The sequence below is a fragment of the Indicator indicator genome, chromosome 15 (assembly GCF_027791375.1).
Source record: "Indicator indicator isolate 239-I01 chromosome 15, UM_Iind_1.1, whole genome shotgun sequence".
Lineage (NCBI taxonomy): Eukaryota > Metazoa > Chordata > Aves > Piciformes > Indicatoridae > Indicator > Indicator indicator.
The window spans coordinates 10,626,524-10,645,469 of NC_072024.1; the positions used below are offsets into that span (position 1 = coordinate 10,626,524).

General features: G+C 39.6%; 1 protein-coding gene across 2 annotated transcripts in view; it reads right to left on the reverse strand.

Moving 5' to 3' along the window:
- Positions 1-1,431: 1,431 nt before the first annotated feature.
- PRKAR2A (protein kinase cAMP-dependent type II regulatory subunit alpha) overlaps positions 1,432-18,946 on the reverse strand; it is a 59,980-nt gene continuing 42,465 nt past the window's right edge. The window contains exons 5-11 of one of the 2 annotated variants that reach the window (XM_054387314.1): positions 14,991-15,097; positions 11,120-11,273; positions 7,918-8,019; positions 6,038-6,112; positions 3,036-3,101; positions 2,233-2,371; positions 1,432-1,702 (exon numbers count right to left, since the gene is read on the reverse strand). In XM_054387314.1, the coding sequence (XP_054243289.1) occupies positions 1,569-1,702; positions 2,233-2,371; positions 3,036-3,101; positions 6,038-6,112; positions 7,918-8,019; positions 11,120-11,273; positions 14,991-15,097 (777 nt within the window). In that variant the 3' untranslated portion in view covers positions 1,432-1,568. Of the gene's footprint in view, positions 1,703-2,232; positions 2,372-3,024; positions 3,102-6,037; positions 6,113-7,917; positions 8,020-11,119; positions 11,274-14,990; positions 15,098-18,946 lie in introns of both variants that reach the window. The other variant, XM_054387315.1, reaches the window with a different exon arrangement.

The window sequence follows — 18,946 nt, forward strand, 5'->3', positions numbered from 1 at the left end:
TCCATTTAGGGAAAAAAAATCGTCCAGAAATCAACTGAAGAGTTGCAGCTGAGCATCTCGTTGCTTAGAGAAGTGTCCGCTGTGATAACTAGAAGCAGGGATTCAACATTAGCATCCTTCTATTCTTGTTCACGTGGCCATGAAAAAGAGCAGGTTCTGTTATACTAGCATCCACAATTAAAATTTTATAACCTCATAAAACACCAGTAAATTTTGCATGAGCTGCAGAAGAATGACAATTCAAAGGGTCACTAGATTTATTACCTACAAATTCAATGTCATAATATAAATATTCAGTTTGTACACCATAAAAATGTCCTTCTTATGGCCTGTTTCTTATTTAGATAATACTCTGATAAAATCTCAGCAGTACGCCAATTAAGGTCATTAAAGCTATAGAAACAGAATCTACCTAATAAATGCTGCAAATTTACTAGGTATTTTAGATAAACATTAGCTTAGTTATCACCTAAACCAAAAGGACTCCTCAAACACACCAACTGCGTAGTTAGCAAAGACATTTGCTTCACAAAGTCAAACGTTGCCAACTTTTGAAAAGTTTAGCAAATCAACATGGTATTTGGAAGCATCCAAGTGTCTAATGAAGTTAGAATACTGCGAAATGTTAGGACTGGGGGAGCTCCTGTAACCAAATACAGGAGCAATCTTCATTTAAATTACAAAACATTCACCTCCTTAAAAAGCTTTAAAACTGACCCAGTCAACAACAGTGCCCTGGGAAATCTAGCAGTATAAAGGATCTTTGTAAGCAAGAGAAGGTCATGTATTGTGATCTCACCAAGGAGCAAATTTGGAGAGATCACAATTATGACACCTTTGAGCCATTTAATCTGAACCACTGCATTTTTTTTGGGCAGCATAGAATAAAACAATGTTCTTTGCTGCTCAGAAAACACTTAAAATACAGTAATGCTTCATTTTTAGCATTTTGCTGCTAAGCAGACTCTCCCATGTCCCCAGCTCAGTTTACTTGGTTTAAAGAGCTATAGTACCTGCCACTTTCAGCAGGTGGAAGAAAACTTCAGTGCCACCTTATGAACTGGCTCCATTATTATTTTAACTTCAAACCCAGATGCTACAATTAAAAGCAAATTTGACATGTAAGGAAAGCATCAGATGAACGTAGTAAGCCCATAAAAGGCTCATATTCCACAGGCTGCCTCTGCAGAACAGGCACCTTCCCACTACAGAATCTCATAAGAAAATTTATCCCAACAGTAACACCAGAAGGAAGGAGGCTTCTATATCTTGCACACTTTGGGTTTCATATCAGGCACTTGAACTGTTGGACAGATGCCATTCTGAGCCAAGTAAGTGAACATAGGGTTATAATCATCTTTATCTAGGTCTAATAATGAAGTATCAGCAGAAAAGTGGAGGCAGGGAGTGAGCAATCCATCTGTGCTGAAACTTGTTTATTGTTTCTAAAATGCCCAAGAAGACAGCAGCAGTAACTGTTCTGTAGTGTCCGTTTTCCTTGTGAGTTGTGTTGCTGATAGGAGGCTTTTCTGTGTCTTGAACTAAGAAGGCACTGAGGTACCCTGTGCCTAATTCCCTGGATCCATCAGGTCCATGCTAGAGCCAAACATTGTCACCAGCTGCTCCTCATAATGTGTTATATTCCTCTTCATAATGTCCATGCAGGGTCCAAGCAACCTCTCAAATGCTTGCACATCCATGACTGCAAAGGAACAGAAGTAAAAACAAGCGTGTTTGTCAAAAAGGACACCACACACACATACCAACCTTTTGGTTTTCTTTAACTCAGAACACAGACCTCCAGTCCAATCCATTTGTGCTTGAGGCTTCAATAGAAGCCACAGAAACAGAAATCCAAGTTATTTGGAGAAAAAAGATTAATGAAATACACACCTGATGTCAAGGATAAATACACAAGCTGAATACATACCACACTGGCATTACAGTATCACCTGAAAGCTATGTGTGACAAACAAGCTGCAGCTAGGAAGCTGATGCTACTCACTCATAGAAGAGTACAGGCCACACAAGCAGAAAGACCAGAATCTGCTGGAAGGAAGCCGCAGCGCTTCTCAAACTTGAACATGGAGATCAACTCAAGCTCATACTCCTAGCTTCTTGTGCCTGACCCCCAGTTACCACAGGGCTGCTAGGTTCTGAATAGCTGCTCACTTGAGCATGGTCCACAAGACAAGCCAAGACCAGAAAACGGTAGCTAGAAATATTACTTACCTAAACATTTGACCTCCCCAACAGCATAGGCAGAGGCTGCTCTGGGTCTGTTGGTAACAAGTGCAAGCTCTCCAAAATACTGCCCTCTGTGACACCGGGCAATCTCCACTTCTTGGTTAGCTTCCTGACTCGTCATAGTCTGTCAAATGGTACATTTTATTATTTGCATCCAGATCTGTCCTTGTACCAGGCTGCAGTTAATCCCAGATACCTTACAGATGTGCTCACTGGTTTAGGGCTTTTAAACTAGCACTTTCCAAGTCATGCTCTGTTTGTAGAGCATATTAATAGCATGTTCAGTTGTAAGTTTGATAAGAGAAGTGTATATCAGCTCACAAATGTTGAGATTGGCAGATAGTTACTGTTACAGCTTTGGGAGCTGCTGCTACAAGGGTTTTATCACGCACAACACATTGTTCCCTAAGGCCATCTCAGACTGCACAGAGATTGGTTCTCATGCCAACATCTAGTATGTCACTAGCAACCACAGACTCCATGTTTTGCAAGTTGTGGGTTTCTATAATCCTAGCATAGAAGTTTCACCTCCACATTGAGGCCTGTGAGAGTAGCTCAGGTTAGTTTGTGGAGGAGCAAACACAAACCAAGGACTTTCCTGCCTTAGTAAAGGGATTTCTCACCACTTCAAAACAGACAGGGGAATTTACAGGTTACATCACCTGAGTGATGATGATAAATATCATTACATAGTATCTTAAAATAAGTCAGGGTTAGGCTTTTTCACACCATCTGTCCTCATCAAATCAGGAATTGACCTAAAGCCTAATCATCCACTTTGAACTCACCTTGCTTTTAATCAAGATTTTCACTTCACCAGATTCTACAATGTAAAAACAATCTGCTTTATCACCCTGTGAAGAGGAAAAGGCAAAACATATTATTTTTAAGTTTGCTGTCAAGGTACATATAAGTGGTATTAAAGCTCTCACTCTGAACTAGGCTTTTGGCAGAAATCTGCTATAGTGGACAAACACTCAAATTCTGAACATTGAAAGGTGTCTGGTTAGTTAATCCACAAGAGGACTCCACAGAGGAAGGAACTACTATTACACAGAGAGCCATGCAAGGGCTGATGGAAAGGAAAAAGGAGATTGATGATATAGAGCAAAATCACTTAAGTGCAAATCTTCTGATCCTGATGAAAGTATGCAATGGAGAAACTAAGCAGGACCTAGAATTTCCGCAAGCAAGTTTACAGGAGCCACCAATTTAGTGACTGCATTTCTAGATGTCAGTAGGAAAAAGGATCCATAGTAAAGCTAAGCATGAGCTCAGATAATCCAGGGTAAAATAGTGGCAGATCAGCAGAACCGAGAATAGCTGTATCTGAGGAGCATGGTCAATAGAAATTAAGAGGAGGATAATTTACAGAAAACCATGTGCATCTACATGAGGAATGATGCCACCACTAAGTAAAGGCAGCGAGAATGGTAAGGAAGAAAGCACTCTAACATCATGCCATTAAAGGAAAATACATCACATAGGGCAAGTGGAAGTAAGTAAAACCAGACAGCCACTTGATATCAAGTTCTGGAAAGACGTCTCAAGGTGCTGTTGAATAATTGATTGTGAAATAGAAAAAAATTGGTTTAGTCAAAACCAGCTGTTTCTATGGAAGTTACTATGAGGGTGCTGCACAGGTTGCCCAGAGAGGTTCTGAAGTCTCCAGCCTTCGGGATATTCAAAAGCAATTTGGACATGGTCCTGAGCAACTGGCTCTAGGTGGCCAGACAAATTGAACAAGATGGCCTTTAGAGTTTCCTTAACCAGTGTTTCTGTGAGAATTTCCAATACCTTTTCCACATCCAAACCCATCAGGCTGCAGACCTTCAACAGATCACAGCTTACATCTGCTATGCAATGCTTTGCCAGGACCTAATATTTTGAAAGTTTTAGCTGCAACAGAGGAAACTTTTCCTCTCTATACCAACTCCTGTGGATTTGGTATAGGACTGGACATCAGAGCAGAGAGCCAGCATGTGTCTCCTGCTATGGAATCATAAACAAAGGGACTAAAGGCTTCAGGGAGATAGAGGTTGGGTAAGGAACTGATAAGGAAATAGGAGTGGCTCAGCAAAAAACTGAAACAATGTGAGGAGGGAGATAAATCTGACATTAAGTCAAGCATGCAAGGAATCTATGAATGTGATGGGAAAGATAGAGATAGTTGCAACTTCAGTGTGAGACAGGCTGGGAGAATACATTACAAGATTTAAACATGGAGTTACAATAGAAAATAGGCCCTTGGCTAAGCTTCCTGAGGATGGTCATAAACCATCCTTCACTGTCCTCATCTATCACAACACTACGCAGCACACTTCTGAAAGAGTAAGTCCTGAGTACTTTTTTGTTGTTGTTAAGAATAAAACCAACCACAGTGGGAGACATCCTCATAACACCAGCAGGCACCAACAATTTTTAAGTGCTTTAAAGCATACTGCCCTTAAGTGAAGGGTCGAATTCCAGAAAGGTGATTAAAATGTAAAATTATCCATGAGAGAAAGAACACTCATGGCAACTGCTGTAATATAAGATCTATCGCATCTTTTCCAAGAATAAAATTTCATCATCCTTAGCAGTGTATTACCATCACCCAGACCTATCCAGATTATTATTCCTCCTTTTAAGGGTAATTACATCCTTGTCCTGAATTCAGTTATTACAAAAGATTAAAACCAACTGCATAATAGGATCACTGATGGTGTGAGTTCCCAGTTTTGAAACTGATTTATAAGCTTTGATTCTGCTGAGAGTTCAGTTTTCTAAGCGTTTTAAGCAAGGAGATTTTCAATGTACAAAATGAGGATGTATCTGGAGAGAAGTAATTTGGCAGTATTTGGTTATCAATAAACCGAGGTTTCCTGCATTTAGAATTATCTGACATTCAAGGTAAATAATTATTCAAGATATTATCAAAGAGTCATATTCTGTTTATAAAATAACTGTTGTTACCAAAAGCCATCAATGTCAGGACTTTCTTGCAGTAACTTCTACTTGAACTAGACAACTTTTGCAAGGAACACAGCAAGCCCAAGCTAAAGTTGATCCAAAATTCCAGTGTTTCATCATTAAGAGTGTTCCAAAAAATTGTGTCACAGACAAAAAACTAACACAGCTTTAGCTTCAGTTTGTCCAGCTCCATGTTCCACCACTCTGGCTTTGATGTGCTACAGAAGATCAAACATTCACCAACAACCAAAGGCTACTGAAGTTGGAGCTAGACTACTCCACCATTGAAATACTCTTAAGAGCAGCAGAAAAAACAGTGGTTTTAATTAACTCTGATAGCTTCTTAGAATAGTTAACTGAGTTGGGTCCAACTAGTAAGATATTCCCAATGACATTATTTTCATCCAAATCATACTCCTGTCAAATTGTTTGATTTGTTTAGTCAGACCTAGGGAATTAAGAGATGCTTGTGACTCCTTCTTTAATCTGGTCATATCTGCCTGGGAAAAGGCTAGCTGGGGGCCTTCATGGCAAACTGCACAGACAGGCAGTTAGTTTCAGCTTCTTAAGGCATACTCCTCTGGAAACCTTGCAAAGACCATTTATAAAGAACAAACAGATGAGACAAGAAAAACTCAGAAACTAAAGTAATAGAACAAATTTGTAGCAGAAGACATAATGGTTGTTCCACAAACATTCAAAAAGTGGTTTTAAGTAAACTGGAAGTATTAAAAAACTGTTAAGTCACAAATTAGTCCAAGTAAGAGGATTCTGTAAGTCCATTTTAATCAGGAACAGAGATGCATGGAAAGGAGAACAATAAAGAGAATTCAAGTACCTGAGAAATGATACGTTCCCCATCTTGAAACACTTTCTCCCCTATGACATCCACTATCTTCATTCGCTCTGATGCCTGCAACAAAGAAGAAAATGTAACACAGTTATCTGTTATAGTAGACCTCTGGTAAACTTTGTGGCCATGAAATGAAGAGGCATTCACTCAACTCACAAACACACAGCATCTTGTACTGAAAAGTACAGCACCATTGTCACACTGCACCACAGCTTTCAAGACTACCATAACCAACAGGGAAAGAAAATTATCTGGTGTCTCAGCTGTGTGTCTTTCTTACCCTCATATTTGACAAATAGATTCGGATGCTTTAGAGCAAAGAAATAAAAATAAGTAACTTCTTCTAAGCTTTAGTTGAAATTCAAACAGTCAAAAAAATCCCATAAACCTCCTACAAATAAAACTTCAATGAACAACACCATCAACACATTTTCAAAATATTTTAATCACCATATACTTGAACACTGTCACAGGGGGTAGGGGGACATTGTCACAGAACACATTCCCAGAGTGGAGAGGGGTGAAAAGGACACTGGCTCCAAATCTTAAGCAGGCATTTCAACAGGACATCCAACATCAAGGGCAAGAGGTACTAATTTGACATGCCTTGAAGCATGCCTGAGCCTTCGTAACAGGAAGGGAGAAAAAACAGTTACATTTATCTCCAATAATTCTCACTGCAAAACAGTTTTATTGCTTCAAAGCAGTGTAAAAGACATATTAAGAAAAGAAGAAAACCTTACAGTTAAAATTAGCATCTCTGCAGATGATTCAGTTGTAATCCATTCATTCCACAAATGCATCTTAATCTATTCCACGTCTGAGAAACTGAATTCTGATCCACATGATTCAACTGCAGCGTGTCATGCAAAAAGCCATCCAGTGCTAATGACTTATTTTTCTATATGTTAAACATCTGAGTCATTTTTGTGCTCAAAAAAGTCACATTGATGGAACTAGTTTAAGAGAAGCACAGAGGAAGAAAGTGTGCAATTTACCCTTTCCACAGCTACCAACGTATGTCCAAAATAATATATATTAGAGGTTGCTATTGACATTCAATGATGCCTTGCAGTTCTGTAATCTTCTCTCAAAAAGATTAAAAGCTCTTCTCAAATACTAAAGATTAAAAGTGAAAAATATTCTTACGACAAGAAAACAAAGAAAAACAAATATATGCTGCAAGGCAAAGAGAGAGATACTAATTTCTAAGCGCTTTGGTATATCTCCAAAAGTCTTCTGAAGATACAATCTGAATCAACAGCTTAGAAGTGACAATTTACATGTTGTTCCTAAAGTCATGCACCACACACATCATCATGACATCTGCCATTTTATTCCCAGGTGGCAGTGCTTCCCTTTAGCCTATTCTTAGTTTACTTCCTGAATATGGGTTAAGGTTAAAAATCAAGACCTACTGCAGCCCACATCTTTGTCTCAAATTTAAAATCTTTCATGGCTTATAAAGGCCAAATATTCCAGTGCTTGTATCATTACTTTACTATCACACCCTCAAAGGAAACCACAGCCCTGAGTTCCAGTTTTCACTTCAATACCTGTTCTCTGATATGCTTATCCATGTTTTTTGTTTGGTTGTTGTTTTGGGCTTTTAGAGATTTTTTTTTTCCCCAAAATCCTTACAGAGACTGAGATAAAACTCAGTGAATAAAGGACATGAAAAAAAACCCAAGCAGTATACATCTTCAACAATGCAAATTAAGTTATTCAGTAAATGTGGTATCAAAGCAGCTCTCAAAATCCTGTTCTAAGCAAAAATGACACAGATTTCTGACACAGCAGAAACACTGACTGTGGAGCTAATACTAATGCAAAAATCTGATGCAGATGTCTCCAAAAGGCTTTACCTCCAAGCATTTCAGAAGGGGCACAGACTCAATGAATAATTCATATGTCTTCCTCTTCTTGGCATTGTTTTTCAATATAATTCTTCTGAATGTCACTCGATCCTGCAAGAAAGAGCACAGAGAAATACATTATTATTTCTCTTCACCAAAATGCTCCCTGTTTAAAGAATTGACAAACATGAACTAGAATTTGCAACAAACACAGGGACTGAGAAGTCAGCTGTTAACAGGGTACCATATCCATCACGATGGTGATTGCAGCAGCTCTTGTGATACTTATTGCAGTAACAAACAGAAAAACATGGAGCTGTTAGACCTGGTCTTTCTCAGACAAGAATTCCATTTCTCATCTGTCCTGTACTGTTTTTCAGGGCTGAGTTTCTGGGTTTTGTTTGACTGTTAATGATTCTTTCATACTTCCACATACATACTTCCACTTCTGTGGAATGAAGAAGTTACACTGCTCTTGCTGAAGCCACTGGAAATTGGAATTTCCAACACTTGTTAAGGCAACTGCGAGACTAAGTCTGAATTGGTTTCTTCTCTACTTGAGTCACAGATTTCAAAAGTAAGTTAGAGATTTATGCTGGTCTCAAATAGATCAGGAGCAGAATAACAAACAGCCACAGAGTCGATTCACTCTTCCACCTTTTCAGATCTGGTTTTGGAACCACTGCTTCCTAATTGCTTGCTGTCCATATGTACCACAAGCACCTTCCTGATAGCAAAACTGTTTGGTTTGCTTCTGAAGCCCAAATATTGTGCAGGATTCCCCTCACTGTCTGCCACCCTCCTGCTCTGTTTTCTTCTTTCCCCAGGCAGCAGCAGTGGCTGTGCAGGCTCCGTGGCCACTGGGCGGCACTCGGCACCCGAGCGAAGGCAGAGCTCGCCCAGGAAGAGGCTCCTGCCTCGGTACCTGCAGCGGCAGACATGTTGAGTTTATTGTCAGAGATCTGAATGAAATGTTGCTCATCTCCACACAGAAACGGCAGGGCTCAGCCCCTGGCAAACACCAACGAGAAAGGCCACAAGGGAGCTGTAACTAAACAGCAGAGCCTAGCAGAGGGCACTTGCCCACTGTATCTTTTTGTTAACATCTGCTTCACAGCAATGCCCATGGTCCTGGTTAGCACTAAGTTATCAACATCGAGTTACAGTTAATCTTAAGCAAGATGAGGCCATGAGTAAGAAAATCATAACCAGAAAGTCAAAGGAAATTTGCTTCAAAACTGGTACCAGAATCTTTCATGTACACATACACCACAATTAGCAGAAACATTGAAGTCCTGAGAGCCATTGCTCTGGAACTCATTTTATGAAAACATGACCTGATACCTCTGCAGAGATATTTTGAGGTGATGAGGTATTTTCAAGAGAACAGGTTTGTGAGATGCAGGCTGCAGATGCTTGTAATTTGTAACAGTGACTGACACAGGTGACACTAGTGCAATATAAAAGTTGAAGGAGGTGAAAGATGAAGGGAAGAAAGGCATTACTATTATCCAAAGGAGAACAAAAGATAACAAAGCATGAGGTATTGTTTAAAGGAATTCTTCCCTGGTAGAAGTCTCTTCAAATGTACATGGTTGGAGATGCCGAAAGGTGGAGAAATGGTCAGGGGAATTGCAAAAGCATAAAATATTCAGAATTCGTTTGTTTGAGAGCATCAGCGAGGGAGAAGGAGCAGCAGTGTTGGAACAAAAAAGGCAAAGCGGTGAAGGAAGTGTGTATGAGCATGAGGTTTTCCCCAGACATTCAGCAGCAAAAGCTGAGGATATTTCCCTGTTCCAGAAGAGACCCACGTTTGATAACTGCTTCATGTCTGAGCCTTCCAGCTTTTTGTTGGCCTAAGTCTGCAATGCAGCAGGAGTAATCCACATTCCCTAAATGACAGATAACCCGTGAGCTTTAGCAATGACTTTGGCAGACCCATAAAAATATGTTTAAGTGGCATCAGGCACAAAATAGCACAATAAAACACGGAAACAACAGAATAACTGGAAAAACTAGTTTTAGACAGGAAAATGCAGCCCAGTTAATAAAATAACCACAGGACAGGTGACTAGCAAGAGATGCCCCATCAACTACACCTTGCTAATTAATGGAATGCGATCACAAAACCCCTCAGTTTACACAAAGTTCTTTTCCAAAGCAAACTGGAACAAAGAATCATCTTCACATTTTTCTTCCTTTCATGAATGAGTTCAGTTTGTGGGTAGCTGCTTTGTTCTGTCTTGTTCACGGAATTAGATTCTGACATTATTCTCTGGTAGATTTACCAAAACCTTTTATTTCAGCTTGCAAAGAAAAGGGAAGTCAGTTCCCTCAGCAAGTGCAGGGATTGCAGAAGTACACTATGTGTAGTTGCTTATCAGTCCTATAATCAAGGTCACAACACATGGTCGACCCCCAGCAATAGTTGCTGAGGAGCCCAGCACACACAGAAAACATACAACAGTTCTGGCTTCAAAGGCTTCGTTGATCACACAATCCGCTCATTATGTGCCCTCACAGATGAGTAAGACAGTACTGTGAAAATAGCCCCATCCAAATAGAGAAAAGAAATAAAAAAGGAAACTAATGTCTACAGCTTCACATTCAAAACTGCTGGGCTCAAGACAAAGCAACATCACCATTTAGCTTAGTATCTCATCGGTCATGCTGACCTGAGAACATCTTCCAGGGTAACCAAAGGGATGAGAAACATCATGACAGCTTATTTTGAAGGGAGACAAAACTTTGAGCAGACTTCCTAGCTCTTCAAATTACTGACAGCCTTGAGAACATACTGAACACCTTCCCATTCCCCTTAAAGCAGACAAAATGATAGGAAGCTGAGATGAAAATAAAGAAAGTCATTTAGGTATTGTTTTCCCCTCTCATAAATGCCTCCACTGTCCTCTGCAGGATAAAAACAAAACCAGGGTTTATTTCCCTTAACGAAAGCCACAATTACAGCAAATGCAAAATAACAAAAAGGACAGAAAAAATTAGTGATTTTTTTTTTTTTTTTTTTAACAGACAAGTTGTTCTAGAAAGGTGGCCGAAAAGATTTGCACAATGGATCTCTTATGCCAGGAGGCGAGATAACAGATCAGGATACAATAGCTATTAGGACGAGGAGCCATACCCAGAGCAGCAGTGCAGACAGTGAGTTAGTTTTTAAAATATTATGCATATGAGAGAAACTCCCTTTCCTTACCAGTCCCCAAAGGGCTCCTTCTGTTGTGGCAACAATGGTGGCAGCTCTAGGAGTGTTGTACATCAATGCCAGTTCCCCAAAACTGCCATGATTTTCGTAGCGGCCTACACAGCGTGACTGGTTGTCCTTTGCTACAACAATATCATACAGTCCCCTGGAAAACAATGGAATAGATGCTTTTTCTTAGACAACATTCCAGTACAAATCACAAAACCAGCTTTTTGCTATTATACAAATAGCCCTCTTACTGCTGGGTGAGATGGAATATTCATTATTGAGCTTCCCAATGGCCTGATACTAAGCTGCTTCTATCTAGACTTTCTTCACAATAATTCTCTGTTAATAAAGCATTTCACTCCTGATAGATCTGTGCAGGATCTACCTCATTTCCTCTGTATAGTATTTCAGCATTGCTATTCTAAGTGTTCTGGCTAGGGTGATAGGCACAAAATAGATCATGCCCTGGAGAAAAGCAGGCACAAACACCTTCCTAGCTTTAAGCAGCTGAACATACATATAATTCTCCCCAGAAGTTTAGATCTCTGCCAGAAGGAATGTTATTATCTCCCAGAACTAGGCATGTAAGATAAAGTATCATCAGAAATGGCAATAGGTGAAACTTGTCATCATAAACAAGAACAGGAACAGACTCACTGGGAGACCTGCTGAGTATTAACAACAGAAGGTCTTTCAGGATTGCTGATGGACAGCTCTGGGTTTGTTAATTATATTTGAACACTACTGCACCTCAAAAAAAAAAAATGTACTAAAGGGCAGCTTTATGCCACCTTCATTTGCAGGAGATTCCACAAAGTGAGCAATAAAAGTATCAAACAAACAAGCAAAATACATCAAAGCAAGAAAGCTTTGCAGTGGTCTGTACTCAAGGGTCTACTGTACTAAAGCCTCCAGATCCAAGATGAATAGTAGATGGGCCAAATTCAGATGACAGAAGGTACAAGAAATTTAGTCTGTCACCCAAAAAGCTAAAGGAGGAAGCTAGATGCACAAAAAGTACATAGTATCATTACCAGACACTTTTTATACCCTCCTGCTTACAGCTAAGAGACACAAACCAACAGTGTGCCAACAGTAAACTAAATAAGGAATGAGCATTGATGGAAAGTTTCACTAACTCTTGTAATGTCCAATATCTATTTAATGATTCTTTGAGAGGCATCAGAAGCAACAATTTTCAGAGGGCTTTCTTTTTCACCTAGAAGAGCCATCTGTGAGCACCTTAAGCAAACAACAATCCTCCTTCCTATCCCTCAGCCCTAAAGTCACTTATTAGTGCCATTTATTTCCAAATAACTATAGCTATGTAACCTTCAGCCAAGAATTCATCTGTCTGTGGCCCAAGGACTAAATTGGTGAGGCATCACTGGATGACCTTGGCCTAGCTTTATTGAGAAACCTGTTGCTGAGCTGTGAGACAAGCTCTGCAAGATAAGAATAAAAACACAAAGTGAAGTGTAATTGTTGAGATGGTAATCGTTAGGAGCTCAAGGACTCACAAGAAAAATACTGACATGAAAAAATACAAAACCCCAAGGGAAAAAAAAAAGGGCAGAAAAGTAGAAGAGGGCAACTCAGCAGGATTGTGGATCAGTCTGTTCCGAGACAGAGGCCAATGCTGTCCTTTCTGACTGATGACTGCTCAGTCAGCAGAGACTCATCAGGTGCCTCCTCAGCACTGAGGAGCATCCTAATGTTTAGCCACACAACACACTCATCCCAGCTCTCCCTTCATGCAATAAGCACTAAATAGCTGCTGCATCCTCAAACAGCATCTGTCCTGCCTGCTGCCCCTCCGTGCATGGTAAAAAAAGTGATTTGGGGAGGAAGTATTACAGTCAGAAGACTTTGGAAAAGAGAAAGGCCTGTGCCAGAAAGCTTCTTTTTCTATGCAGACAAGAATCTAAGTAGTTGCATCTGCCACACAATGCCACTGTTCACTCAGACAAGATGAAACTAATCCTCAGAGGTATTTAAGGCATTAATGACTTATTTTAGAGTAACAAGACATACCTACTGATGCCTTGAAAAAGCCAGAGCCCCCTGAATTTGCAAGTGCAGACAAGCAGAAATACCATAGTTTTCCATAAGCACCAGTATCTTGCTATTCTTTAGCATGAAGAAGTGAGGGGGTGGGAGATGGAGGAGGACTGGAAATGGATAGAGTAGGACAGAAAATTTATAACTGTAGAATTCTTTCTAGTAACAGACTAGCCTACATAAGAGTTGTACCCAAGCTACCCAAGTGTTTTACAGCACAGGCTGGTACACTCTGTTGCTACACAACACTGAGTTTCATTTCCCTCACTGTACAGCCCTTCTGCCACGTACTTTTGGCAAGTATTATAACTGGTGTATTATAAGTTGAAAGTAAAACAAATAAAGCTTTAGAAACCTGACATCTTCCAAACCATCTATCTCTTGGTAGAAAAAACCCATTGTGGAATAGCAGTACATCTGTAGAACACAGACCATAACTGAATATCAAATGTAAGGTTTAATTTCACTTCTTTATTTTAGCTTAAATCTCAGATCAGGAAGAGCTTTTTAGTTACCAACAGGTTAAGAGCCTTACACAGACACAAACTAAAAATAGACTGATGGCATCTAATATTTTTGAGAGGCTCCCAATTTTTTGAGAGGCTCCCAAACTGAATTTAATGTTCCTCAAGGTTAGTAACCACTGCTCTGAATACATGTCATCTTTGCAGACTTGGTGGCTCTGGTTCCCATGAGTTCCAATCTGCAGTCTCTTACTCTTACCTAGGACAGCTTGATCTCCCCAGTGAACATGGCAAGAAAAGGAACTTGTCTAGTCTAGTCAAAGACATGGGATTGGTCTGAGACTGAGAAGCTGAAGGATCTAACCAAGTGCAGAAATGGAGCACTGGTTTAGGCTAATGGGTTGCTATGGTAAAGGACAGGGGAACAGGCATATGGTCAGAATATATCTGAGGTAGCCTTATGTTCTGTGATTCCAGTAATCAGAAAGGGGAATGTCCTTAAAATATAAAAGGATCATTTAAGATTAAAAATTTATAACACAGAAATTATTTTGAAAATTCCTTAAAAACAGGGTAGTGACAAGTTCTGAAGAACTGCTTTGAAAGCTTTCCTAGAATATTAATTCTGTCATTATTTCAGTGATATGGAAGACAACAGTGCATGCAAAAATTCGTTTGCTAAGATTGTGTTCCAACAGACACTTCTAATTTGGTCAGTAATATTCTGTTCAATATTACACTTTTAACAGGAGGAAATACATCTATGTCCTTAATTTTTCTTCAAAAACAGTGATTAAAAGCAACATCATCCAGAATTTTTTTCAAGAGGGCAAAAGACACTCATAATATGCATGTACACACATATCTATTATATGCCTGTGGCACACACACACACATACATATATATATGTGATCCACCAAATTATCATGCAAATTTGGTTAAAACATGAAACTGCAAAATGGGACCTAAGCTCTGCAAATATAAACCACATGACCAACAGAAGCAAAATAACCACAGGTGTCTCTGAAGCCAGTGATCAAAATTAATTGGACAGAGTCCACATGGTTCCATGGTAGCCACTAACGTGAATTTTTATTTCCTGTGTTGTCCTCTTCCCTAGCTGTTAAAATCCAGCTAGTTTGAAATGTCCACCTGTGAAATTTGATGGCCCCAGCCAAATGATCTCAAAGCTAACAGAGTCCTAAAGAGGAAAAGGGAAAGATCAAAGGAAGAAGCAATGACTGCAAAAACCAAGTTTCCTTCAGAAACTGTCCTGCAGTAAGCACTCCCTTCCATTTCTAAGAAACTGAAAAGAAGCACTTGACATTTCAAAGTCACAGCTGCTTACCGCTCAACAACATAGAAGTTGTCACCATCATCACCTTGGTCAATCACATGTTCCTGAGGTTTCACCTTCCTCTCAAACATGGCATCGAGGACCTGAGACAGCTGCTCCTATAAAACAAATGGGGGAAGATCAAAAACAAAAAAAATCTCTCAGAAAATACAGCCTAGCATTATTGCTGGAGTCGTAAGTTCATTTGACTTGACCTAGGTAGCGAAATGCAACATGTATTGCATCAGTTTTAATGTATGCAAACACAAGTAACACTGATATTAAATGCTGACTTCCATGAGCACCTCACTTGTTTCCAGCTTATTAATGTAAGTTCAGTAATGCAGACAAGCATAGATACTTCCACCACAGAAGAGCTATTACCTCAAATTTATGTCCAAAGGGCTTAACATATGCCTGCTGTTTCAGTGCCAAAGGACACGCGTACAGCAACATCTCACTCTGTACAATCTGACACAGATTCACTGCAATGGATGTATATTGATTTATGTCATCAGTACATATATTTCATTATCACAGAATCACAGAATGTTTTGGTTGGAAGGCACTTTTGAAGGTCACACGTATACTCTAACCCTCATGCAGCGAGAAGAGACATCTTTAACCAGATCAGATTGCTCAGATGTACGTGTGTCCAGAAACTGCACCACGATTTATTAGCAACTCATTTGCATAGTCAATCATCTAAGAGCCCCAGCCATGATCAGGACTGTACTGAACATGACTGCACCGTTATTCCCCTAGCCTGTGTCACAGAAAACCTGCAATTCCTGTACAAGATGAGTTCAGATAGGTACAGGTGGGAAGAACACACAGAAAATGGGATAATGCTGGTCTGCACAGCAGGCTCAAGCAGGATTTCTCTGATGAGCTGTGAATAAAGTTTTTTTTATAGCCAGCACAGCCAGTGAAGCTGTGAAAGCCAACAGAGATGATGCCATACAAATGCCTTGCCTCAGTGCTGAGCTGCTTTACCATCTCTGTTATTCTGAAGACCAGTAACGATAGACTTTCATTGCATTTTCAGTGACTAGACGTTCAAAGTTGAAGATGCAGATCACAGCTGAGTTCCTAAAAATATGCTGCATGAACACGCAAACTACTCTTTGTGTTGCTGGATACACTTCAAATAATTATTGTGCTCCTCAAGTTGGGAATAATCATTGCAGCCTCTGTAGGCACTATATTAAAAATACTGCATATCTTCTCACCAGAAATCTATTTTCTTGTCTTTAGAAACTGTCCTGATATTTAAATTTAAATCATTGCAAGCAATTTATTTCAACCACTTATTTCACAGTATGCACTTAAGCAGCAGTTGTCAGAAAACAAGCAAAGTAGATTTTAAAAAGCTTTTTAGAATCACAGAATTATTCAGGCCAGAAAAGACCTTTAAAAATACTGTATGTCACTAATGCTTTATTGGGATGTTAAACAGGCAAAGACATCATTTTAAGTAAATGAAACACTGAGCTCTTTATCTATAAAAGGACAAGATTCATCAGATTTCTGAACTGTAAAAACTCCTCTTGGTTTAAATACAGGTACAGAGTCTTCTCAGGGGCCTTTGCTGGTAAAGATAAGAGTCACTGCTGTCACCCACTACAAAATTCAGTTGTAACTAGGGTTCTACAAACTCACAGCCTACACATGACACATCACACAGCTTTTAACAGGAGGGAAGTTATCTACGCTTCCAGCACTTCACATTGAAATACCAGGTTTCTGATTTGACATGCTCAGAATCTCAGGGTTAAACTCTGTGACAATCTGAACTGATTTTGGTCCAAATTCCGATGTGAACCTTGACAGAAGTTCCACTGGACGCTGGCTCCTGTGTTTGATAAATACTCAGTATGACAGCAACTATTCATGTAAGTGAAGATATTTAAACAAGCTGTTGAGTCACTGGGCTTAAAATCAGCACAGCTCACCTAAATGCAAACAGTGGAAAAGGGAAGAATTTGGTCAGGATATTTGAGTCACACAATCATACGTAATTCTAAAGGGGTTTTATGCAGTTTTGTCGTTGTCAGGTTTGTTTGCTTAACATGATTCTCTTTAGAGGTTAAGAAGCAAAATGCTGTATTTCAAGAATTAATTTGAAAGTGTTTCTCACAATTATTAGAGGACAATATACACTAAGCAAAAGCAGCAGCCATGCATTCTGCCTTTCAGCAGGTATTCTACAGCCAACTTTTCAAACCAGTCACATTGTAGAGAAAGTGCTAAAAAATTACTGGGAAGAGGGATGAGAGGATGCAATTTCCACACTCCCTCTATACCCATTACTAGGAAAGCTTTCCCCACCCTGCTAAATGTCTTTTATCATACTATAGTCAATGTATGGACTGCAGGCATCTATTACAGCCATGTGCTATCTCAAACCCTGAGTCTTTAACACTTGCAGTTAAGATAATTTCCATTACTTCTCTCCTCAGCTGCTCAGAAAGCTTCTCCCAAGAAAAAGTATTTTTTCAAGTTCACTTTCTCAGCTCAAGTTTGTTTGTAAAGGAACTCTTTTTGCTTCTGGGTGATTTTGGTGGAAGCTGAAAAAATTAGCCTATTTAATTTGAGTGATGATCACATTTTATACATAGCCCTTGAGGTGATAAACTTTCTCAAATAGTTTTTATTTTTAACTGTATATAATCAGGTTACTTGCAAAAGGATCCTCTAAAATGTCTTAAGTAAATAGCTTTACAATAACAGTTACCCCAGAACAGTGAAAGGCCAGTCTTGGAAAGGAGAGCTTTCAAGATAACGTTGACAGAATGAATTCCTCAAGCCTGCTATGATCAAAAGCTTTCAACAATCATTTTGAGATTGCAGTTCAATGACTTGGTCTTGTACAGCAACCAAGAACTGGGAGAAATTCCTGATTTTCCTGGAAACCTGAGCACTGTTCTGAAACAATAAGCTATCACATCCATCCTTGGATATCTCAGGCAAAGCTCAATGATTCAAACCAGGAAGCTGCATGGACCATTTGCCAGTGTTACAGGTTTCATTCGTCCTCAACGGGCAGAAGAGATGTCACTTGTGTTTTCATGGAAACACCAGACCAGAGAAGAGATGTATTTATTCTATGGCCTCTCAGAGGCTGGATTAGAAGATCTCCAAAGGCCTGTTCCTGAACTGTCTTATGATCCTCATTAAAAAAATTCTTGCAGGTACAAGTTAGAACACAGGAGGTTCCACCTCAACACAAGGAGACACTTCTTTACAGTCAGAGTGACAGAGCACTGGAACAGGCTGCCCAGAGAGGATGTGGAGTCTCCTTCTCTGGAGACTTTCAAAACCCACCTGGATCCTGGGTGCACTCCTGTGCAGCCTGCCCTAGGTGATCCTACTTTGGCAGCAGGGTAGGACTCAATGGTCTCTGGAGGTCCCTTCCAAACCCTAACACTCTGTGATTCTCTGATTACAATTAATAAGTGTGAGCAATGAGGACACTCGTCATTAAAACTCAGTGCTGAGGCAGTAATTAATAACCAACTTCAGCAATAAAAATGAGTAAGAATAGGAAGAAGCTAAGAACATTACATTTATTTACAGAAAATTTACTGACACATTGGTATTTGAGAAAAGAAAAAGGTGCAGCAACCTGAAATCATGCAAATGTGTATAGTGTTCAATATCACAGATGTGTAAAGTAAATCCTTTTTAAATTGTCTGTAAAATTATGAACTGTTTCCAAGGGAGAAGGAAATCAGGTGCAATGGTACCCAACAGCAAATATTCAAACATAAGCAAAAGAATTAAAAGTAAACAAGCCCAAACAAAGAAACAACAAACAAACCCTGAACCAAACAACAACGTACACCACCATCACCCCCCCAAAAAACCTCCAACAAACAAAAAACCAACCAAACCAAAACAAACAACAAAAACTCCCAATACAGAACCAAACCACCCAAAACAAACACAAAACCCACTTTCACAGG